Here is a 25,721-nt window from a genome sequence, read left to right on the forward strand (position 1 = left end):
CTTGGACCAGTCCCAAAGAGGAGCCTTGCAGTGCTTAGCAATGTAGAGTTTCGCCTTGTGGTCCCTTATGCCCTTCGGGTTCATCAACACCTAATAAAACAATGCCAACAGAGAAGATATTCATAGAATTTGGGCGCTCACAGTAAGTCCAATCAAGTAATAGTCCAATAAGTTTATGGTATGGTGCTCATGACAAGAGGATCTCCCTTAGTCCTCCCATGTTTCAAGGCAAACACACAGAAAAAGAACAGGTGTCAGAGCACTCATGATATTCCTAATTAGGAGTTATTGATGTATCCAGTCTTCTTAGTCAATCAATCACCGACTCATGTTCATCTCAGAGTCCAGATTTTATTCTCAATGTATGGAACTCTCCATAAGTATAGTACAGTACAGCCAACACGTGTTTCATCCCATGAGAAGTTAATCTCTTAAGGACTTCATCAGGGCTGCAAATAGACAAAATAATAGCGTCTACATATGTGGTAACGAGCGTTGGTCAAAACAGAGACCATATCAGCACCCAAAGTGACAATAGTGCAATGTAACAGGGCAAGATATAATGTGACTTTTGTGATATTCGTAAAAAATTATTAGTGGTTAAGATAAAACAGTATAGACCGACAATTTTTATATTCCCGTTCAAAAGAGGGTGAAATGTACGAATCAGTCATCTGTTATTAAAGCTTTAGTTAACTATTGATTATACATGTCATGTACCATATAGGTTTATATAATAAGAATGTGCACGTCACCAAAAGAAGACAAAATGGAGTGAGACGCCCTATGAGCAAGGCAGAAAAAAGATCCAGGTTTTATGTAGAGATTATAAAACAAAACCCAGAATATATAGAAAACTAAACTAGAGATTATACAAGCAGAAGTAAATAAAATAAATAAATCAAGGAAAACCTAGACTAATCTGTCGTTATCCCATTAAGGCATCTCATCTGTGACATACCTTAATAAAATTAGTTAGTTTAGTAGCGAAATATCCAACAAGGCCATTGAGCAACCTGTCGAGATCCCAAAAAGAAAAAGGGGGGGAGAACAATCAGTCTTATATAAGGTCCATATCAGGTATAGAGTATAAAATCCAAGCAATTAAGTAAGACAACTCACAAATATACATACACCGACCTTAAGTTCTATGTTGCATCCAAAATAAAGTTGCACCGAGGTAAATTCCATATCAATCTACAAAAAAGAATTATAGACATGAATCTATCATGCTAAGGTAAGCGTCACCGCGTGGATTCTATGTCAAAAAAGAAAAGAAGAAAAAAACACAAAAAACAAGAAAAAAACCCCGATGCCGAACCTCGAACAAACGGAGCCAATCCAGATGTTACAAACCAATACACCACTCACCTTCTGTGATAGATTATCAAACTTATATATGGGGAACCGAAACGGAGTCAAAATGCATCCCGCTACGTCCCAGTCACAATGTGCCGCATCTCGTCTAAACGCCCGAGAAAGCCGTCCCTTTTTAAAAGGAACTGTATCCGCGGAAATGATTGGAGTGGAAGACGGACTTTAACTAAAAACCATGGGCGCCATATTGTAATATCTAGAACTATCCGTAGAACGTTGATTATACCATATCGGGTACTTAATGTTCTAAAATTTCACCCGTTATCAATCGATATGCCACATGAGAGGAGCAAAAACGGTCTATACTGCAAAGTGAAATGTCCAAATTACGAAATGTCGATTCTTAACAATATGAGTAGCAAGCATACTGCTAATAAGGTAGATATAAAAGAAATACTGGGCAAAGGTTTCTTTAACCTTGTTAACTATTCAGAATAGGGGGAAAGAAAAACGGGGGGCCTTGAAACCCAATCATAATAAATATCCCTCATCTTAATAAGGATAATAATAACTATCTATAGTCATAAAATTAGAATAAGCCAAAATATACAATCAGAAATGGGATGGGAAATAGCAAATGATCGCACTATAACCAAAAAGGAGGATAAGATATTTCTATCCCATCTCCGACATATTTATATCATGATTTCTCATAGATAAAGTGTTGTTACTACAGATCTTATCAATAGGTATATATGTTTTGAATATGTACTTCACTCTTATCCTCCTTTTTGGTTATAGTGCGATCATTTGCTATTTCCCATCCCATTTCTGATTGTATATTTTGGCTTATTCTAATTTTATGACTATAGATAGTTATTATTATCCTTATTAAGATGAGGGATATTTATTATGATTGGGTTTCAAGGCCCCCCGTTTTTCTTTCCCCCTATTCTGAATAGTTAACAAGGTTAAAGAAACCTTTGCCCAGTATTTCTTTTATATCTACCTTATTAGCAGTATGCTTGCTACTCATATTGTTAAGAATCGACATTTCGTAATTTGGACATTTCACTTTGCAGTATAGACCGTTTTTGCTCCTCTCATGTGGCATATCGATTGATAACGGGTGAAATTTTAGAACATTAAGTACCCGATATGGTATAATCAACGTTCTACGGATAGTTCTAGATATGACAATATGGCGCCCATGGTTTTTAGTTAAAGTCCGTCTTCCACTCCAATCATTTCCGCGGATACAGTTCCTTTTAAAAAGGGACGGCTTTCTCGGGCGTTTAGACGAGATGCGGCACATTGTGACTGGGACGTAGCGGGATGCATTTTGACTCCGTTTCGGTTCCCCATATATAAGTTTGATAATCTATCACAGAAGGTGAGTGGTGTATTGGTTTGTAACATCTGGATTGGCTCCGTTTGTTCGAGGTTCGGCATCGGGTTTTTTTTCTTGTTTTTTGTGTTTTTTTCTTCTTTTCTTTTTTGACATAGAATCCACGCGGTGACGCTTACCTTAGCATGATAGATTCATGTCTATAATTCTTTTTTGTAGATTGATATGGAATTTACCTCGGTGCAACTTTATTTTGGATGCAACATAGAACTTAAGGTCGGTGTATGTATATTTGTGAGTTGTCTTACTTAATTGCTTGGATTTTATACTCTATACCTGATATGGACCTTATATAAGCCTGATTGTTCTCCCCCCCTTTTTCTTTTTGGGATCTCGACAGGTTGCTCAATGGCCTTGTTGGATATTTCGCTACTAAACTAACTAATTTTATTAAGGTATGTCACAGATGAGATGCCTTAATGGGATAACGACAGATTAGTCTAGGTTTTCCTTGATTTATTTATTTTATTTACTTCTGCTTGTATAATCTCTAGTTTAGTTTTCTATATATTCTGGGTTTTGTTTTATAATCTCTACATAAAACCTGGATCTTTTTTCTGCCTTGCTCATAGGGCGTCTCACTCCATTTTGTCTTCTTTTGGTGACGTGCACATTCTTATTATATAAACCTATATGGTACATGACATGTATAATCAATAGTTAACTAAAGCTTTAATAACAGATGACTGATTCGTACATTTCACCCTCTTTTGAACGGGAATATAAAAATTGTCGGTCTATACTGTTTTATCTTAACCACTAATAATTTTTTACGAATATCACAAAAGTCACATTATATCTTGCCCTGTTACATTGCACTATTGTCACTTTGGGTGCTGATATGGTCTCTGTTTTGACCAACGCTCGTTACCACATATGTAGACGCTATTATTTTGTCTATTTGCAGCCCTGATGAAGTCCTTAAGAGATTAACTTCTCATGGGATGAAACACGTGTTGGCTGTACTGTACTATACTTATGGAGAGTTCCATACATTGAGAATAAAATCTGGACTCTGAGATGAACATGAGTCGGTGATTGATTGACTAAGAAGACTGGATACATCAATAACTCCTAATTAGGAATATCATGAGTGCTCTGACACCTGTTCTTCATCAACACCTAATGACTGCAGGCCTAGGATTTGTGACTTGACCCCAGCCACTACAGGTAAACCTGATGGGTATCTGTCACACACAGTTGGTTGTGAAAGTCCTTCGATGGTTTAAAACCTTTTGTTTTGGCAGGTGACACTTCCCTTGAAGCTCCACATATGTTTCTGGAAGTACAGAAAGTAAAGAACCAATGTTAGCACACGGGAGTAGTGCCTACATGTCAGTTCCGGAGGGGAACAGCATCAGTGCGGAGCCACAAGGCGCCACTTTTTGGCACGCTGAAGTACTGCTGAAAAGTTTCCAGATCCAGTCTGATGCCTGGGGAATATTCAAAAGGTGAGGAATGTGTGGCTAAAAGTCTCTATTAAGGCATCAATGTGGAGCAGTCATGCCACTTACCGGCATGCAGATAAAGCACATGATGCGCATGAGGTGTATCAGCCTGGGCAATATTGTATGGTGAGCAATTTGCGGTCAGATCTTTGGCCCAGAACGCATCTTTTAATCAAAATCAAACGTTTGGCACGTGTTAATCAGGCTGAGCAGCAGAACATCATTTCAGTGAAACTCAAGATTTTAAAAAACTGCTTTCGGTAATAGCTGTTTGGGCATGTTTTGCCACCGCAGATTAGGACGCCGCACCCTATATTCGAGCATACCATATTCGGAAGCTGGCAGAGCTGAGGGATAGCCCGCAATGTGCTTGAACAAACATTATCAGGCAGAGCAATGTTCCAGGAATTCCGGCAATTCTGTACGAACCAGGGCCTCTGATCCGAAGCTGATGTGCTCTGTTAAAACAGAAATGGAGTGGGGCCTTCTAAAACGAGAGGCAATTAAGAAACACGTTCATAGCGGCTGGGGTCGAATTCATCGTGCTAGCCAGCATTGTCAAAACAAATGTATTAAACAAAAAAAAAAAAAAAAAAAAAATATATATATATATATATATATATATATATATATATATATATATATATATAAGATACGATAAGATAAGATAAGATATATATAAGATACGATTTGGTTGCACAAAAATGTTACCCTCTTTTAAGTGACGTTATGGGGAAACTATAATGTCTCATCGCAGTTAAAGACATTTGTCTGCTGTTATGAGGTTTCTCTGAGAATCAGAAACGTCCAGAGTGTTAGCGTGCCTAGCATATCTGTTAAAACTTGACAGTGGAATGCTATCACGCAAAGGTCACCATTCATCAGACAGGCAAGGCTGGTTTCCCATGTCCATGTTCTAATTTTTACTTGAATGAATTTTCAGAGGCGACGTGACAGCAAATAAAATGTTCCGGTGACAAATTCAGTTCTTAAACTTGCCACAATATTAATAACAGGTAAAACCATTGTTAGGCAGTGTTTGTTGGCATACTCAAAAAGGTAAATGTTTGCCCAGTCACATCATTTGACTTGCTCTTTTTAACTTCTGTCAATGTATAAGTGAGGGGCGCATGAGCTGAAATCACTGCACGGAGAATGCGTGACCTGATTTTCTCACCATTCTAAACTGGGAAATAAATACACGCAAGGCATCTGCATACGAAAGTAGACCAGATGGCAATATGAACTGCCATATTTTTCGAGTTTCACGCCTGAAACCTGGAATGTATTTAAAAAACAAAAGTCTTTTTAACTGTGCTCCCATACTTTATCCTGAACGGCAGGTCCACGTCTTACTTTGTCATCCAAAATAGTGTCTCACTGGCACCACTGGCCTTCTCCATTTATCTGTATGTACAAAGGTATAAACTGCATAACAGCACCTGAGAAAAGTGCCTAGTAAATTCAGTTTCAGACTCATTGAGCTCTACATTTTAAACAATGGTGTATATACTAACACACAACAAGACGCCACTCAATGGCAATGGTTGGTAACTCAAGACATAGACTACAAAAGGGGAGAGGGCCCTAGACTCCAGAGAGTCTCGGAATGCCTCGTGAATCCTTCATTTTGGATGACGGTCCTCATAGATCTATCTATTCAAGCAGGCACTCAGACGCCAACGACACCAAAAACAGCTATACTGGGAGTAAATGGGGGAGCTAAATCTACCGAAATAAAACAAGATCTTAGAAGTTTTTGTTTTAATAGTGTCCCAAAAATCCAGAAATAATATTACCCACGATGTGGATACTTGGAGGAGGGCCATGGATTGGTGTATAATCATGTAACAATCCAAATATGAGGGTGTGGGATGCTCCAAAAAGTGATAAAGCATACGTGCTCCATGCGGAAAGGCCTGAATGCACCATGGAAATTGAGTTCTCCTATGAGGAAAATGGGGAGGACTGGCCAGTTGTTGTGGACTTACAATGGAAGAAGGCATGCAGCCTTCACTCAAGATGATGTCAGACCTCCCAATGTCAATGGGGAACTAAGTACTGGTTTACACTCTTGTAGTCTGCAGTCCAAATGTCTGATCACTTGTTTTGTTCTAAACTGAACAAGCTAATTCTCTGCAAGGATAACTACTAAAGATAACCCCCTGGGATTCTAGGGAGATGTAGGACCCTGTCAAATCAATATTATGCTGTTGGACAACTTAATTCACAATTAGTGTGTTTGCCAGTGTGAGGTGGAACAGAGTAAACCAATATAACACACCCTACCTAAACATTTAAGTACCTAAAATCAGATGTTCATGGGCAGAAAGGAATCACACACCTTTGATGAGCGGACTTGCTGAGCTCAAGGCTTATTCATGCAGGAGGTAACAGTGGATACAAGAAACAAGTAACAATTCCCAGTAGTTCAAGAGAAGGAAAATGTAGTTTTCAGATTATAAAATTAATTAAAAAAAATATTGTATTAACAAAAACTCGATGTGATAAAAAATAGGCTATAACACAATCAAAAGCAGGAGGTGGGGTGCCCAGTTCAAAATGGCTCAGAATAAAAGGAAATTGTAATTATCCCCAAACTCTATTGTTCCACAAAAATTTTAAATAAAATGTGGATGTGTTAATGGAAATCAGTAGGAAAACTAATCTCTGTTAGGGGTACATGGTCGTTGAGTCAAGGCTATTATGCAGTGGAAATATGACAAACACACAAAGCGGCCGGTGGTGTCAGGATGGAGGAAAATTATCGGAAACAGGCGAGTTGAAAGTGGAATCTAATCAAATATTGACATCGCCTGAGGGGAAAAGGTATGGGTCGTGGTTTTTGTCAATCGTAGGCCCATATTTATACCTTTTTAGCGCCGCATTTGCGCAATTTTTTGATGCAAGAGCAGCGCAAACGTACAAAATACAGTTGTATTTTGTAAGTTTGCGTCAAAAAAACGACACAAATGCGGCGCTAAAGAAGAATAAATATGGACCACAGTGTTTGAGGCTGAAACATATGTTCTTGGTGGGAGCATGTGTGGCCCATGTCCAAAGACACAAGGCCTTCATCTGTTGTGGTGAGGGCTCTCAGTTTGTTCTTTTATGGGCACATTAAGTTCTTAGTGGGATTGATTCTTTGGGGGGTGACCCACAAAGACCCGACCTTCCTGAGATTCCATGATGCTCTCTTGGAAAACAATAGCCTTTTCTGCACACGGAGTTTTGCGGACACTTTTGGTTCAATATGTTTCTCGTTAAAGCTTAGATTGTATTGAGCCAACACCACCAACAATTACATTTTATTGAACAAACATTGTCTGGCTTTCAAACGACATCAGGACATACACAGCCTGGGCATACACAACAACAGGGCCAGGGATCAATGATCACCTAGCTGACAGGACTAAGGCCATCATTACAACATTGGCAGTAACTACCGCCATGGCAACGGCTGCCAAAATACCACTGCCATGGCTACCAGCCGTCTACGTGTATCATGACCACCAACAGTATACCACCAGAATGCTGGCGGAACACTGCTGACAGTCATGGCGGCAGACGGCGGTAAGGCAGCGCTGCTGACAGCAGCACCACCACGCCAGGAAAAACACCGCAGACCGTTTCATGACCAATGATACGGCCTGGTGGTGTTTTGTTGGTGGACGCTGCTGCTAACAGTAGCGCTGCGGACTGTCTCCAGCCAGAGGACTCCCTGCAAGCAGGTAAGTCGGGTTCTCTGACCGGAGAGGGGGGTGGAGGTTGTTGTGTGTATGTGGGATGTGTGTGTGTGTGTGTGTGTGTGTGTGTGTGTGCTTTGGTATGCGTGCATGCGGGTGAGAGTCGCTTTGGATGCATGCGTGAATGAGTGATTGTGAGTGTTGCATGTGTGTGAGAAGGTATGTTGGTGTGCGTTGCTGTGTGTGGGTATGTATGTGTGGGTGGTGGTGGGTATGAGTGTGTGCATGTTTGTATATGGGTGCGCGTGTGGTGGTGCATATGTGCGGGGGCAGGAGGGGGATGGTGCGGGAGGGCTCTAGGGAGGGGAGGGGGCGGGGGAGATCCCTATCAGTGCCAGGGAAGGAACATGGTTTTCGTGGCGGTAAGTTTGGCACGAAAACCATGGCGGTAGGCCGGGTCGTAATCGCGAGGGTGAGATTGTGGCAGCCGCCAGGCTGGAGACCGAAGTCTCCAGCCCAGCGGCCGTTACCACCCTGGCAGACGGTGTGTTAAAGTGGCGGTGTTGGATGGTGGCTACAGCCAGGGTCCAAATCCCTTTTTTTTTTTTTACCGTCGGCCTGTTGGCGGTATTAACACCACTTTAACACCAACCGCCAGGGTTGTAATGAGGGCCTAAGTCTTGTATACCTACAACCAACAATCACCAGTCCCAAGAGCCCTCCTTAGCTTGTGGCGATGCTAAGCACTGGGTTTTAAATGTCTCCCAAAAACATGTCATCAAGTGATGATTTATGTATGCCTATTAGGCTACTTATGTTACGCAAATTCTCTTTCACGTCAAAGTGCTGTTGAGGCAACTGAAAATGTCCACCAATAAAAATATGCATCAGGCAGGATTAAGGATTTTGTGAAGTATGATAAAGTTGGTCTCTTCATGCAACTGCTAAGGTAGAGGGATCAGAAGAAAATCCCATCTTGTCCTAGACGTTGCCTAAGCCTTCACAAGGACGTCTGTCAACAGAGTCTGAGCAACATAGGAGTATTCTAAAGTTGTGCGTGGCCCACAACAGGCACAGCTATGGGCATGACATGAAGGTTGATTGCTATAAGCTGCTAAATGCCTTGACCAGGCTTCACAATGTTCATCTTTCACTTTCAATGCAGACATTTTTCAGTCAAATCTGAGACAGCACAAGTTGTCTGGTTACAAAAAAATTATTATGTGCTTACCAAGAACGTACAGAGGCTTACTAATAGCTGGCTTTATAGTCAGTCTCTTGTGATTCTTTTCATTCTGTGACTTGCTTGTCCCAGCTTGTCCATCTTGTGTTTGTCTGGACCACAGCCTCTTTAGCATCTCTCTGACTGGGTGTCCTCTGTCTTTTCACTGCTCACTGTCAGGATTCTACTTTTTTTCTTCCTTCTTCAGCCCTTCATGAGAAAGCATGTGTTTTTCAGCTCTCTCCTTCCTCAGCCAAATAATTGCCAGCCACAAGCCCAGTATTTGAAGCTCTCACTAATGTGCTTTTACCCCTACCTCCTGTTTTGATTTTCCCCCTCTTCTGCCCACCCTCCACTGCTTCCCATCTAGTCCCCCATTGCTGCTAACGGACACAGTTTTTTCTTTTTTCTTTTGACGGTAGGGTGGGTGATCTAGGCAGCAAACGATGCTATGTTTACATTTTTTTAATGTATTGATGCATCTTAGATTGGTAAATAAAAAATGACACTTGCATTGTTTTGTGGGCGCACGGACACGTACCCATGCATGTATACACCCACAAAATTCTGCATTACAGCTGAGCCATTGTGCCCTTTTTTATGTTCACTTTTGGAAATGTTGCACAGCAGCCTGCTGATGCTGTGCAGAATCGCCAAAAGGTAACAGCAAAGCCAATATGTACCAAAGGCGAGATCATTATTGATTGCAACAACCAAGCACAGAGTGCGTAGGTGTAGTTGCTCCCTGTGAATTTCCTAGCGGAGGTCAATATATAAAGAAACTCTGGGCTACTACATGAATGTCAGGTTATTAGGGGCAAATAAATAAATCAATTTACAATCATGTATTTAATTCACCAATCATAAATAGTGGTAATCTGACGCAGTAGGGGGCTTTTCGGATGAACCAACAAAGCAAGCAGAACTGTGATTAGGTGGTAAGGGGACAGCAGTAAAAGGACTGATGTCATTGAATGGCAAAATCCTTGCCCAGGCTTGACCCTCTCTTGGTGAGCAAGCCTCAAACAGGGCGACAGTGGTGCGACAGAAGGGAAAGACAATTGACTAACTACTGCCTGCAATCTATTACAGGGGATTTGTGGACCAGAAAATATTACCTTCTATTTATTTTGTTTTCTCTGTAGCACCCTGCAAACCCTTGGAATGTGTTCCTTGGAATCCAGTCTCTTTGAACAATAAAAGCTCTTTAAATGTTTTTAAAAAGAAAAGGACCAGGCAGCAGTCATACCATAGAAAAAGTAACCAAAAACGAATGACCCAGCACTACAGTTGCAGTATGCGCCACAATTTTTACGGAATAGGAGACAGGGCCGGACTGCCCGTTTATTCCATTTGGCATCTTCCTGGTGGCCGGTTTTTGAAGGCAGGGGGTTGTTACTGGTGTTTTCGTCACTTTCTCCGGTGCACCCATGTAATTATTGCATGTAAGAGACCGGAAAGAGAGAGTAAGAGGGGAGAGGAATGAAAGAGGAGGGAGGGGAAGAAGAGAGCAGGGCTGCTTTTTGTTCCCAGCTCAGCCCTGGTAGGAGAATGCGTTACAAATATAAGCCTCTTGTTTTGCATCCCAAATTGTGTAACCCTACTCCATGTCAGCTTCTGACGGCCAAATAAAATTATGGTGTCTAGAGTTGCTAGTAGAGGGCTATCTGTGTTCCTCCCTCCCTTTCACCGTGGCATTTTAAGTGTGTTACCACATGCATTTTTTAAAGTTGACGCACTAGCGTTTGCATTTCCATTCCATCTGTAAACCTTAAATTTCGTGTTTTAATTATAACCCAGAAACGCAGGCATTTCTCCATTTATTTTCATATTGATTTTTTTTTTCTGGTTAACAAAACAACTGCCGGATAAACGATCCTAATTGTTACTTTTTCTCCCACATCTCGAAACCTCAGGAAATTGTGTTAACAGGACTCTGGTCTGAAATATTAGCAGTTATATTTCCTACTGAAGTGCGTTGTACTATATTTGTTTCTTCAAATCAAAGAAAAAAGATTGTTCTACTCTTTGGAGTAATTATTTAATCCTGGTGTCTACTGAGTTTCAAGTACCCTGCCTCATGTGTTTTGGGCCACATCTACTAGAAACCACATGCGCTGTCTGTTGCAAAACGTACTGTTAGCTTACAGTGGGTTTAGAGTCCATCAATTGCTTACCGCTGCTTATCTTCACTGTCCCTCTCATTTGCTTACTTCTTACTCGTTAGTGTGTGTGGGCTTTCCTTCCTCTTCTTATGTTTGCCTAGTGTGTTTCTGCCCCCACACATTCAGTGTTGTGCTCTTTCTTTTGCTCTTATACTTCTCCCCCAACCGCTCCCGCTGTTCTCTTGCCCGTTTCCTTTTCCTTCCCAGTGCTGAACATTGCTCACTCTCCCTGAGTTTTCTTCCTCCCCTATCGCCACTCCCCCAATGTGGCTTCCCACCATCTGACTGCGACGCCTCCTCCACATCTCGCTCCATCCTGCTGTCTCTCACCTGTGTTTCTCCATTTACACTTCACTCCCTGAGCAGCTGAGGATATCTGGATCTGCTTTGCTGGGGAATAAATAGCCTGCACAATTTTTGATCAACTTCACTGGCCAGCAAATACTGCAGCTCCACTTCTAAAGGGGCATGGTGGCAGTAAGTGTTCTATCCACAATCACAACCTGAGGTGTCACAGTGGAGGTCAGGCAATTGATTTTCTTTCACTGCAGTGCATGACTCCCCAACCCCAGACACATTATGGCCCTCATTACGACCCTGGCGGTATAGAACCGCCAGGGCCGCGGCACGCGGGAGCACCGCCGACAGGCCGGCGGTGCCCCGCAGGGCATTCTGACCGCGGCGGCTTAGCCGCGGTCAGAGAAGGGAAACCGGCGGTCTCCTGCCGGTTTCCCGCTGCCCCCAAGGAATCCTCCAAGCCGGCGCAGCTTGCTGCGCCGGCTTGGGGATTCCGACTCCCCCTCCCGCCATCCAGTTCCTGGCGGTTCTCCCGCCGGGAACCGGATGGTGGGAGGGGGAGTTGCGGGGCCCCTGGGGGCCCCTGCAGTGCCCATGCCAACGGCATGGGCTCTGCAGGGGCCCCCGTAAGAGGGCCCCAAAATGTATTTCACTGTCTGCATAGCAGACCGTGAAATACGCGACAGGTGCAGTAGCACCCGTCGCACCTTCCCACTCCGCCGGCTCGATTACGAGCCGGCTTCATGGTGGGAAGGTCGTTTTCCCCTGGGCTGGCGGGCGGCCGCCGGGGAAAACTCTGAATACCCGCCGCGGTCTTCCGACCGCGGTGCGGTATTCACGACGCGCAACTTTGGCGGGCGGCCTCCGCCGCCCGCCAAAGTTGTAATGAGGGCCTATATCTGCTGTGCTCCTGCCCTCCCAGAAACGCTCTAGAGTGAGTGTCGCAGTGGAGCAAAGCGGTTGCATCTTCTATTCGCTCCACAATTTTCAGATTTCACTTCAAAGGCTCTACGTTTTTACAATTTTTAGTTCTTGAGTATGAGACAGGTTTTAGTGTCAGTAGGCAAACTCCTGTTGTGGGCCACAGAGCTTTAAGTAGGATGAAAACGGTGGGTTTGGAGGGGGTCTTTCTAAAATGGGTGCAGCATAAGCAAGTAAGGATGTGACTTAAGACATGTGCACTACAATCTTATACTTTGTACGTCATGTTGCCTGACCAGAATTTAGGTGCCTCTTTGTGAGTTTTCTGCTGTTGCATCCATATCACACAACGGAAAAACATATGCCTAATCAAGCCAGACCTACTGGCTTTGTAAGTGATTGATAGTAGTTTGACATAATTGAGTAACAATGATTTTGTTGTAAATATCTAGAGCTGGCAATCAGAAATGATACATATGTGACCATCACTATAAGCCTCATTACTACCCTGGCAGTCTAGTGACCGCCTGGATTGCGGTGGCTGTCGGACAGCTGCCAATGCAGAAGTCTGAGCACCATATTACAACCGTTTCGGTAACGCCACTGTCAGACCGCCAGCACTGCCAGATTATGACTTTACGCCGGTCTGGTGGTGCTGGTGGTCCTAATCCGCCAGGGCAGCACTGCAAGCAGCGCTGCCCTGGAGATTACGACCCCCTTCTCTGCCATAAGTTTCATGGCGGTAGCACCGCTATGAAAAGGCCTGGCAGAGACTGGGTGCAGGGGGCCCCTCCATTGCCCATGTACTTGGCATGCGCAGTGCGGAGGCCCCCCTGGACAGCCCAGTTGCAATGTTAACTGTCTGCTTTTTCAGAAAGTGAACATTGTGATGGGTGCTGGTGCACCCTACGCACTACAGCATTGCCGCTGGCTCTATTACGAGTCAGAGACAATACTATAGGCCATTTCCCGCTAGGCCAGTGGGCAGAAACGGAGTTTCCACCCACTGACCCAGCAGGAAACTCATAATGGGCCCAGCAGGGAGGATGCCACACTGGCGGCAACCTACCTGTCGGGAGTTTGGCAGACATGCTTTTCTATCCACTGAAGTCATAATAAGCCCCTATGTGTGCACTGGAGAGAAGTCAATGAATGGATGGGCATGTAATCTGAACACTGTTAAGGGCCACTGACTCATATTGATTTCACCCTCAGCTCCAGAGCTCGCAATCGCGTCTCATTATGAACACCTGCCCACAATCATACACCTAAATGTAGCTCATCTTCACATGTACCGTGCAAGCATTGGGAAACCCAATAACTCTGCCATTCAGAACTGAGACCTATCGGTTTTGCCATAATGTAGTAAAGTCAATTCCAGTACAAAAATGCACTGAAGCAGAGTTTAGAAATGTTAACAAATTCAATGTCCTTACTTCTGTAAAATATTCTATGTATATATAAATCAACATTGCTAAAACCATTAGCAAAGCCAATAGGTCCCAAAGGCAAGAGCTGTTGGCTTTGCTGTTGCTTGTGTTCCCGTTTTCTGATTATATTACCACACATTTTCAAATTTTGACACGTTTGTACTGACGTTCTTCGAGTGAGGGGTTACTTTTCTATGGTACATGAAAACCTAATAAGGACAGTTGTTTAAAAAATAAATAAAAAAGAAGCAGGGCATACGTTCTCTAAATATTCTACACTTATGTTGAAACACTGCTACATTTTAAGCTAACTTTTTTCATGTTCACGTATGTTCACGTAACACACTGGGAAGATAGTGAGCGATATTACACACAAGATACAGAAATTAAATGCTATAGTCCTGGCAAGCAAAACCATGCACATATTACTAGTCCAACAATAGTTTTAAGCCTTGATAATATTTTAACAGTGGTGAAGAATACTACTGTATGAAGACACCAAAGAACAAATTAAAGTTGCTACACATAAAAAACATACTATTTTAAGTACGTTATCACACCTGTTTCTCCCCACAAGGTATCGGCACCATTAATGTCCACTGCAAGTTCCGTTTCCAAACCCAGTAGCATACGAACAACCTGTTAGAATGCCAAAATACATTATTATACCTTGCGATGTAAAATACAGTACAATATTTCTTTGATATGACATTAAGTGCAGTGACTGAATCGGGAATAAAAAAAAATATATTTTTGCAAGAAAAGATGTGTTTATCATAACGGGAAAGGCAATCACAAGTAAATACATTGGCAAAGAAAGTCAGTCTTGTAGAAGGGTCGCTTCACATGCATCACTGATGACAGAAAAAACAAGCATTTGCAATGCACTAGGGTCCCGCATTTCTCTGAGTTACAGCTATTAGCAGTTGTAAACTCCCAACCGGATTTTTCTTGCCTCACTGAATGGGGAAAAAAGAGCGCAATAGCGCTGCTATCATTCACTCGTAATGAGACCTATGAGCAAAAGTGCAATTATCTACGTAACCGGTAAAAATGCAATTAACTCTGTGACAGGGTTGATGTCATGCAAAGCGCTCGACTTCTGCCAAGCGAGATCGCGCTGCGAAACAAAAGAGCAAAAGTAGTCCACAAACCGGATGGAAAACAGCGACCCTCGCTTGTTTTCAGTACTATGTCCGTGCGCTCTAGGAGGGCTAACCACCGGAAAAGCCATGACGTATGCATGCCTTCCACTAACGAAAGTAAGCCAATTTTAACAGGCAAGCCCAGGAACCAATGAAAGACACTGACGTGACAAGGACGGGGCTCCGAGCCCTTTTCTAATTCCTAAAGCGTCTTGCAAGCGAAACGCATGCGCTAGCACATGCGACGCAAGCTCGACCCTAACAATCTGCAGAGCCTTCTAAATAAAGTGAACAATTTTGAGCAACGCATGGTTTCAGCTACCAACAGCTTCGCGATCGCCACTTTAAATGAATAAGCAAGGGTGACATTACAAAGCCTGAAAAAGCCACACAAAAAACTTTCAGCTAAGACGTATTTTGTAAATATTTGTATATTCTTCTGACAGCGAGACCTGTTTTAGGCTGTGACCAACAAAGACTTGTAGAATTCACAATTCATTTTATTGTTCAGAATAGCAACGTATTTGGAATTGCCACTGCAGCAGTTTGTAGATTCGGGAAGAAGTACCCAACTACCGTGTTGTGATGATGGACCGGTGTGTCTCATTCGCCAGTGTGAAGTAATCCAATGAGTTTGGGAATCGACTATGGTGACATTTGAAGGCGCTGACGCCATACACGTACTTCAGGATGATGTTAAGTTGTTATGGGCCACTGTTTTGAAAGAATGATGTGAAGTACGAGTAACAAAAAACCGGAGAGACACTTCTAAAATGTCACCTTTAGTCACACCTCTTAATCATGCATGTAAACTGAAGATGTAACAAGAAGAGGCAATGGGTACACTTGTATGCAGAAAAGGAACCAAAAAGATAAATACATTCTTTGCCACCACACCCCTCAGTGATTACTCTCTTTTAACTGGGCATTCATACAACAGTGTGTGGAGAGCCCGTGCGTGGATTGCCAAGCTGTTCCAGCACAACTGTCTGCTACCGAAACACTGCTTAGAAAAATTAATGAGGCAACCTTATTTTTAACAGAGGGTGCCTCTGGCTTTCTTAAATACCTTTTTCCTGCTAAAAGGTAGGCCAACTGAATGTTTCCACAATCCATCTAGTTGGCAAAAGTTCCATTTCTGATAGCTTTGCCTAATGGCTTGGCTGAAAATGGGAAGAGAATGTTTATGGCTGCTTAATTAAACCTGCCTTGTCTTTGTCATACTTAACGTCTGTTTTGACATGTAGCAGACGCTGGACGCTTTTTTCCACATAAAGGTGGATCTCTAAAAACACCTGGAGTTGAACCGGGTGGTTGATATAAAAGGTCAAGATAACCTTTAGCATAAATATAGGATAAGTAAGCATGACGGCTTTATCAGAAGAAATCTGCAAGTATAGTTATTGTTCCATAAATGCTTGTGGTTCACCAATCCTCGTTAACGACGTCAGCTCTAAATGGAAGACTGTTTTACTAGTAAGCTGATTTTAAACATGCCTTCTGCGGAGACTCGATGATTGATTCTATGAATTGGTCAAGAAGCATGTTTAATTATTAGGGTGGGTGTTGTCTGCCTGGGTGGATACAGGTTCTTTATGCTTCACAAAAAAGATTTATAATGGATATGATGAAAGTGACTTTTCATGAATGCCTTTCAAGTATGCTCAGAGCTGCCAAATGCACACACGAGCCGGACTGCCTAATATACTGCCAAACAGGTGCAACAGGTACTTCGCTATAATCTCCAGTAGGTGCTAGGTTGCTGGTAGCTACCGGAAACTAACAGTTGCCTAACACCATATCACGAAAGATATGCTTTGTCTTTCCTGCCTAAAAAGTTCTTGTAGTAGATGTATAAACCTCCGGTGGCACCTGTATACAACATTGTGATAGATTAAGGTTACCAAGCTCAAGATCTCAAAAAACAAACCACATTTCTTACATTGTAGGAAAGCTGCAAATGGTTTGAATGATGTGGAGGGATGGCTGTCGTCCTGAGTTGTGAAAACTACAGTTGCTTTGCATACACTGGAACCACTAGAATGTGTGCTATGTGGAAGTGAATGATTCCGGCGATTACCTCTATTATCATTAGCGGCAAAGAGTATGCAAATCACCCTGATCAGTATTTCTCCCTGAGCAGGAGTGTAGAAATCCAGAAGTGAAGACTTGTCCTTTATCTTTTTCTGTGGAACAATAACATCTAGTACTGGTTCTCCCCTTCTACGGAAGATCTTGAATGGTTGATACAATTCCCAGTTGTATAAGACTCCTTTTTGCCTGCTTAATGTGTCTGCCAGCATATTTCTCTCTCTTGGGATGTGGTATCCTACCATGTGAATGGTTTGGCAAATGGCGCACACCCAATATCTTATGCTAGCTTTTAGAGAGGAAAATACATGGATTGTTTCCCTTTCTTGTTCAGCAAGAACACTGCAGTTGTATTTTCGATGAACAATGGCAAGCAAAAAATTTGTGCTGCAAAAACTGTTGCTGATAGGGGAATGGTCTTCATTTCTTACACATTGACGTGCTCCACTGCCTCCTTTTTGTTCCACTGACTTATGACCAGAAGGTCACTTGTGTGGCCCACAGTATTTATTTTTTTACCATTGACTTTGAAGCTATTCCTGAATTCTGTCAGGACCGGAGGCTCTGATTATGCTTCTCTTTCTATGCTTTAATATTTTTAGCAGCCAATAGTAAAGTGAACAAAACAGTCACATGATAACCATAGAGATGGGCTCTATAAATACTCTTGCCCACATAACACTTCCTCTTTCTTTGCTGCTCCACAGCCAGTTAAGTGCGTTCTCCTTTTTTCTAATGTTATGAAGTGATCGTATACAGTAGTGTTGGTGCTCATTTCAGGCCGCATATCGGTTACGAGTGATAGTTTGTTGTTTTGAGGCAGTTTGACCCCTCGATAGCGTGGCGCTTTGCCGCCGGCGCTTTTTTGCGTGGTGAGGGATTTGGGAGCCAGGACGACGCAGTAGTCGATCACGTTGTCCTCTTTTTATTGCTCTGAGCATTAGCAGCGTGGGCATGCTCTTTGCCGACGCCCATACATCGCGATTCGTCTGTGAGACACGCGTTATCGTGCGTTTTGCCTCAGATGACTCGTTGTGTCTTTTCTGGCTCCCGTAGACACTCTGCCTCGACAGAGTTCAGCAGGGTTGTACAATACTGCAGAGGCCCTGCCCAGAGCTGTTGAGGCCTTGTTTCCCTCCACTCTTTATTGTGCACTTGGTGCTGACCTTGTTTTCCTGGGGTATATTGAAAGCTTTGTCTTTTGACTGCTGTGCTCCCCCTGATTAACCCTTTGGGGCTCAGAATCGTTTTGGGGATCAACAAATATTTAGATTTGGATTTAGGTCTAACTCACTCAGGTGGAATAATGGCAGATATCTGGACACGGATGATCATTTTTTATTATGGGGAAGACCCACCTGGTTCATGCCCTTGACGCATGCCCTTGACACAGGAGTGCGGCAGACAGAGAATGACGCACTGGTGAAAGCCATTGCCCCCTTGAAACAACTCCTCTATGGTTTTGTCCAACAACAGGGTTGGCTTCCTCCCCCTCCTTCTGGCACTCCACAGGATATGGGTAGGAAGGCTCTACAGCCCAAGGGGCCAAATACAGAGGCTTTTGAGAGACTGGCAGCCTCTCTGTCCTCTGACCACGCTTATAGTGTTCCCTCTACCCCGGAGATGACACTGGGTCAGATGATTCCAACTCCCCAGATTCCCAGAACTCGGATCAGGAGGTACTACCAGTTTCCGGCAAACAGAAGAAAAAATTGCAACATGCAGAACCACCTAAGCAACCCAAGGTTCTTACTTTCGAACCCAGGGATATAATACATCCCAAATCCACTTCCTGGGTTCTCCCATTAGAAGTCACAAAATACGTCGCATCCCATATCCACCAAGACTCTGAAAAAGGATGTACGTGCTCGACTACAGTCAGAATGTCCCAGACCAGATCTGCCTGATAAGTTCGCAGACACCCCAGAGGTGGACCCCACCATTGGTACCTACCTTGAAAGGTTCACCAAGGATGCTAAGGAGGGTTTAGATCGGGCATGGAAATAGTGCATGACAAGTTATTAGACATGTCAGGACCACTGACAATGATTTTGGAGATGGCTTTCCACTCCAAGGGGTCTCAGGTACCTATTGATGTGGAAATTTTGGTGGGATGGGCACAACGTGCCATATGCCAAATAAAGCAACGGGTACCTCAAATCAATGAGGAGGGGCGGGACAGGGGCATGCTAAAGAAAAAGCGGGAAAAAAACCACCTTCTTCAAAGGTTCCAAATAAGAATCCTGGAAAAAATAATTTTTTGCTTTTTCTTTTTCCACAACGTGCCATATACCAGCTGGACAATGTGAACTGCGCTATCTCTAGCGAACGACGTAGATCTATCTTGATGAAACTGGACCCGAAATGAGCTGATTTAGCCTCCTCAGAGGCTGGCCTTTCAGCCCGAAGGCCTTCTTTATGGTTCGCCCTTTTGGAAGGAACTTTCTAAGTTCATAGCAACGTATTCTAATGTCGACAAAGCACAAGGTTCGATCAAACAAAGTACTTTGCCCATTTTTTAACAAGGCCAGGCGCTTTAGGGGCAGTCATTTGGCCGCGGTTACCAACAAGGCCCGCAGAGAGAATACTATTACAGAGGCAGAGGTGGCTATCAAGAACAGCCCACCACCTTCTATCCTTCCAGAACCCGTTATAACAGAGGCCGTTTCAGGAAAGGGCAAGGTAGAGGCAACCAGAGTACCCGCCAAGAGACTAGTTTATCAGGTAAGGATTCTACATTTATCAGAGGTTTTTCGGGGGAAGAACACAATTGTTTATTCACAAATGGCACAAAATTTCACAGGACCCATGGGGTTTAGAGACAATACAGGGTTTCAAACTGGAATTTTACGATACGCCAGTCCAAACCCTATCCCTGCACACAATGTATATTTCCCAAACCTGAGCAGAGATTCATAAACGCAGAAATTTATTAGACAAAGAGGCCATTCAGAAGTCCTTTATTCACCCGAGAGGTTTTCTCAGTTCTATTTTCCTAGTCGAAAAGAAAGGTGGAGGATCCAGATTGGTTCTCAACCTTCGAGATTTAAATTATCGGATACTCTATCGTCACTTCAAGATGGAAGTTATCCATCTCTTAGGGGACATTCTCCAAGATGGAGACTGGATGGTACGCCTGTACATGAAGGACGCTTATTTGACCATCCCCATTTTTTCCCCTCACCGTTGTTTCCTTCAGTTTCTATGGAGCGACGTATGTTACGAGTTCAAAGTCCTTCCCTTTGGTCTTTCATCAGCTCCTTGGTGCTTCACGAAGGTGATGAAACCAGTAGTAGAGTATCTGAGGTCCAAAGGGGTTCGTCTAATCATTTACCTAGATGACATTATCATAATGTCCTAGTGTCCGCAGACGACTAACTCATCTAGAATGGACTATTGTCCTCCTTCAGGCCTTGGGATTTATTGTCAACAACCAGAAATCGGTCTTGACCCCGACCCAGAATTTCTGGGGTTTCAGATAGACTACCTCTCTTCCCAGCTGATGCTTCCTTTACGCAAGGTGATGAATATCAAAAAAGAGTTGAGGTCAGTGTTGCCTTCGACGAAAACTTTCTTGAGGTCCATAGCCCAGATAGTAGGCCTCGTGGCGTCCCCTATTCAGGCGACATTCCCGGGACCTCTTCATTATCGGGCCCTTCAGCGCCTAAAAATTCAACATCTGAACAAGGGGTTTTCTTATTCCGAGAAGATCTCCCTGTCAGAGGAGGCCAAGTCGGAGATCTCCTGGTGGCTGGATCACAGGGAAGATTGGAACGGCAGAGTCATTTTTGGTGCTGCTCCAGAGGTGATTAGAGGCAGAGCCCAGCCAATGGGGCTGGGGAGCCCTTTGCAGTCAGATCTCCACCGGAGGTCGATGGTCTTTGAAGGAACTAGATCTCCACATCAACTGCCTAGTGCTTTTGGCAGGATCGTTGGCAATTCAGAGTTTCTAGGCAGGGAAAGTGAATTGCTGCATTTTGCTCGGCTTGGACAACATCTCAGCACTACGTTATGTGAACAAGCTGGGAGGAACCAGGTCCCAGATGCCCTCCAACATAGCCAAGGATATTTGGCACTTTTGTCTACAGAATCACATTTCTGCGACAGTGGAATACCTTCCAGGTCAGAGCAATGTAATAGCCGATTGGCATTCTTGTCACCTCCAAGACTTCAGCAATTGGAGGCTTCACCCTTGAGCCTTCCACGCGCTAATTTGCAGATGGGGTCCATGCAGTGTAGATCTCTTCGCATCTCAGCTGAACCATCAACTTCCAGTGTTTTTCAGTGGCATCCAGACCTGGAGGCTCTGGCGATGGATGATTTTCTCCAGGTCTGGAGCCACACTCTGAACTATGCATTTCCCCCGTTTGCGATGATTCGCTGAGTGCTAGCTCACATGAGACGGCAGAAAGCGGAAATAATTTTAGTGACCACCCTGTGGAGGGCTCAACCTTGATTCCCAGACACGTTGGAGCTTGGGTGTGCCCCCCCCGGCTCTTCTTCCATGGCGTTGGAATCTTGTATTAGATCCGGGGGCCTTCCTCATCCCTTGATACAGACAGGTCAACTTTATCTAGTGGCCTGGTTGGTTTTGGGGAAAGATGGAATATCCCTTGCCTTTCAAGAGACGCTCAGCAATTCATTAGTCTCGCTTGGTCAACAGGTACTCATAAAAGATACGCCTCTGCATGGAGACGTTGGTGTGATTGGTGTAATTCACGGAATACGGATCCCATGAGAGCAGATTGCCATTTGATTATGAATTTTCTTTCCTCATTAGCGGTGGACGGAATGGCTTACTGGTCTGTGAACAACTTCCGATCAGCCATTTCAGTCAGTCATTCCTTTATAAAAATGAATCTCTGATAGGTTAATTGCCCATTGCTTGATGGTTGCTGAGGGGTATTAGAATGTTCAAGCCTCCTCAACCTAAATATTCTTGTTTATGGGATGTCAACACAGTCCTTAGAGTCTTGGACAGGTATCTATCGCGGAAATAGTTGTCAGCCAAATTGACCACGTTGCTCTATCTTATCTCTTGCAAGAGAGTTTCTGACGTTAAGGCTTTGGAATTAGCAGGTAGGCAATTTTCTCCTGAAGGAGTTTCTTTTCTAACATCTAGGAGGACTAAGAGCAATTCCAGAATGGTGTCATATCCAGCTTTCCCAAGTAATTCTAAGTTACGTGTAGGTCATTGTTTGAAAGCGTACGAGGCCAGTATGGCAGAATTTCGATCTGATATGCAGGGTCAATTATTGATTGCATTGCAGAGACCGTTTCGCCCAGTGACCTCCGCTACATTGGCCAGATGAGTGAAACGGTTGCTTAATGAAGCAGGTATCGATACTTACATTTTTGGAGCGCATTCTGCAAGGGGAGGTTTGGCATCCAAATCATTTGCTCTAGGATCTCGCTTAGAAGACATTTTGAAGGCGGCAGATTGGTCCTCTGAGTCTACGTTCAAGAGTTTTTACTAACAACCAATTGTAGATGTGGCCTCAATTGTAATGGATCAGCTTTAAGCTAGCATAATCAGAGCCTCTGGTCCTGACATAGAATACAATTTTTTCTAGCATTCTCAACAAATAATTTTCAATTCTATTAAGGACATGGAGGCGAGGATTATCCCACCCAATCAGTTACATAAGACAGCATTGCTGTTTGTATATTACGATTGATGTTGCAGTGTGATGTTGTTATGTTCATGCATTTGATGCTACTCACTGTTTCCTCCCTTTTGCAGAAGTATATTATTTCACATTGTAACTTTTCACTGTGGATGAACCGTGAATACTTCAACTTTGTTTTTCTCTTTCCTTTTATGACTAGAAGATAAGTGATCTAGGATATTTCCTGGATCTATGGACGCCTCTGGAGTGTTTTTCCTCTGGGATTGTTTTAATAAGAACAGTTGCAGGAAAGTTCTTCCAGTTTGGATGTATTCAGGTTTCCTTGGGAAATGATTTTCATTTCCTGGGTTGAATATGACTCTAATTGAAATGTTTTTGTCGAATGTTATTGCTTTGGATTACAAAGAAAGAGGAAGTGTTATGTGGGAAATGTGGGAAAGAATATATATAGGGTCCATCTCGAAGGTTATCATGTGACTGTTATGTTTACTTTTACTATTGGCTGCTGAAAATATTAAAGCATAGAAAGAGCAGGATAATCCTTGCCTCCTGTGTCCTTAATAGAATTAAAAATTATTTGTTGCGAACGCTAGACATTTTTCTATTGACCTAATGGAGATTGGAATATTAAACCAGATGAATACATGATGACAGCGTACCCGGCAATCTTGTAACTATCCTAATTGTTAGAAACTGAGATGCGTCGCAAAAGAATATGCCTCTAAAATGCCAATTTGCCCCTAGGTGTTAGTGTTGCTAAAGTTGTCTACAAACTGTTTATGACTATGTCCCAACCTTAGAAAATCCTCATCTTAGATGGAAATGATAATGCTTTTTTTAAATGTACAGGGACTCGCTTCTTTTTTGGTTTCTCTTTTGGTCCACACACCAAGCATCCTTCAATAGGAGGTGTGATACCAATGAATCATGTTGGAATAGGCTAAGGCTCCTTGAGAGTCCCTCTAACCTTCTCTTCAACCTGTAAATTTGAATTCAAATTAACTTGTACTTAAATTCAAATGAGACAGGCATTATTAGTTGGCAGCATCTGTGTGACATACAAGACCCAAAGTCTAAGCACCATCAGCATAATGCACAAAGTGGCCTGGACGCAGACAACAAAATGCCAGTTGTAACATGTTAGAATTCCTTTGGAATCCATATGACAGTCGGTATTGTCTGAAACCTCAGTACTAGTTAGGGTGGTCTTACCTTGTGGTAATCCAATGTCACAGAGTAGAACATCTTTTGCTCTGCACTGTTTGAAAGATTGCAAAGCAGGAAGAAAAAAAAAGAAACTGATTATGCCAACCTGAGGACCCTCAACTGCAGGTATATCACATAACAGGGGCATTATCAGCTCTAAGCAGCCTTGCAGCGTCTGTCTTAATTTTGAGTAGCAACGGGTATTTCAGTATTTACCACCACAAAAAAAGGGAGCTTTTGATTTTGGTTCGACCAAATGTGTTAAATAAACTACTGAAGTGCTCATCTGACAATTGGAAGCCCCTGCAGTAATAACGTAAAAAAGTGTAACTGAATTTGTATCAAGCAGATGCTCTAGCCGTGTGTTTTCAAGAATCAAGATATTGTTGCCTGTTGCATCCTTTTGATTATTTGTTGTGCCTTTTTGGACATGTGTTAAGTCCCAAATTGGTAGTCAAAGTCAGTAGGTACAGTAACAGTTTGTGCTGTTCAGTTAATACTTGATGTATGTCATTTGGCATGCATCCGGTGCATAACTTTCTTTTACCCAGCACTGGAGGTAATAAGCACTTCCATGAAATATCTCTGTTTAAGTCCATGTTTTTTTTTACCTCGAAGACCTGAAGGACCCAACCTGACAGGTCAGAATAAGCCAGGTGGATGCGCAAAACTGCATTTTGTTCTTCCTACTCGAAAGGCAGCTGATGGCCAGCATTAAAAAGTGATTGTGCTCTGACAGGTGAAACTAGATTTACCTCACAAATTGGGAGCCACCATTACCAACATGCACTTGCGCTCCAGCAGACTCTGAATAGGCTGTTTTTTGCTGCAGAGCAACCAGCATGAACTCACAGGGGAACTGGCATTCTCACTTCACAGAGAATGTGTCCCCTAGTGATCCTAGTTTGAGAAACCTGAAGACAAAGGCACAGCATCCGTTTCATCCTGGTGAAAACAAATTGCTCTTAGTTCAAACAGACTGCCCCTTTTCATTTCATAAAGTTTTCACCCATGCGCCTTGAGCACAGACCTGCTAAACTCATCTGCCTGTCACTCTCTATGGCTGGCAGGTGACTTCCCATAAGAAAGAGGTCTAGTTTGGGATCTTAAGGCCAGATATCTGCCACTGCACTCCACAAGAAAAGAAAGTGGTTGTATCCATGCTTCATAAATAGCACTGCCTTTGCTGTGACTTGAGTCTGGAACGCTTGCAGGACATACTTGACAACATTATGTTAATATGAAACTTTTGGTTCCAGAAGAGACACCTGGTCAAAAGTGAGCCTAGGTGCGACCCCAACCTTCCAGGGAGGTGCCTTATACTGCTGTGACATCTGAAGGCATAGGGCAGAAAGGCGTGTCTGATGAACTATCCTGATGACAGATTTCCAAGTCAAGGACTGCCTTTAATATGGTAGCTATGGGGCACAGCTGAGAAGGCAAACTGTTGGAACTGAGGAGCAAAAATCTTTGCAAGTGGGTAAACCTGCCTCCCGATCCACAAAAAAAGACTGACTCTTCATCGGCAGGGCTGCCAAAGCACTAGCAATGTGAGCCTTAAATGACTGGGATCCTTGTCGACTTTTTCTGCCAGAGTTTTTCGCTACTGAAGGACACCCTGGCTTTTACCTCCTATCAACCAATCCCACCGCTTCCTGTCATTTCTGTTGAACAACACTAGAGAACTGACACCCATTATGGCGAGGGATAAAGAACCGTAAATTCTTCTGTCCATGCCTTCCATTTCCTATAATG

The 25,721-nt window shown here is 43.2% G+C and overlaps 1 protein-coding gene across 2 annotated transcripts in view; it reads right to left on the minus strand.

Annotated features, from left to right (window-relative positions):
- TANC1 (tetratricopeptide repeat, ankyrin repeat and coiled-coil containing 1) overlaps positions 1 to 25,721 on the minus strand; it is a 736,024-nt gene that overhangs the window by 202,069 nt on the left and 508,234 nt on the right. For both annotated transcript variants that reach the window (XM_069225129.1, XM_069225130.1), the window contains one exon: positions 14,455 to 14,533. In XM_069225129.1, the coding sequence (XP_069081230.1) occupies positions 14,455 to 14,533 (79 nt within the window). The remainder of the gene's footprint in view (positions 1 to 14,454; positions 14,534 to 25,721) is intronic.

Source organism: Pleurodeles waltl, chromosome 3_1 (genome assembly GCF_031143425.1).
Source record: "Pleurodeles waltl isolate 20211129_DDA chromosome 3_1, aPleWal1.hap1.20221129, whole genome shotgun sequence".
In the NCBI taxonomy this organism is placed as follows: Eukaryota; Metazoa; Chordata; class Amphibia; order Caudata; family Salamandridae; genus Pleurodeles; species Pleurodeles waltl.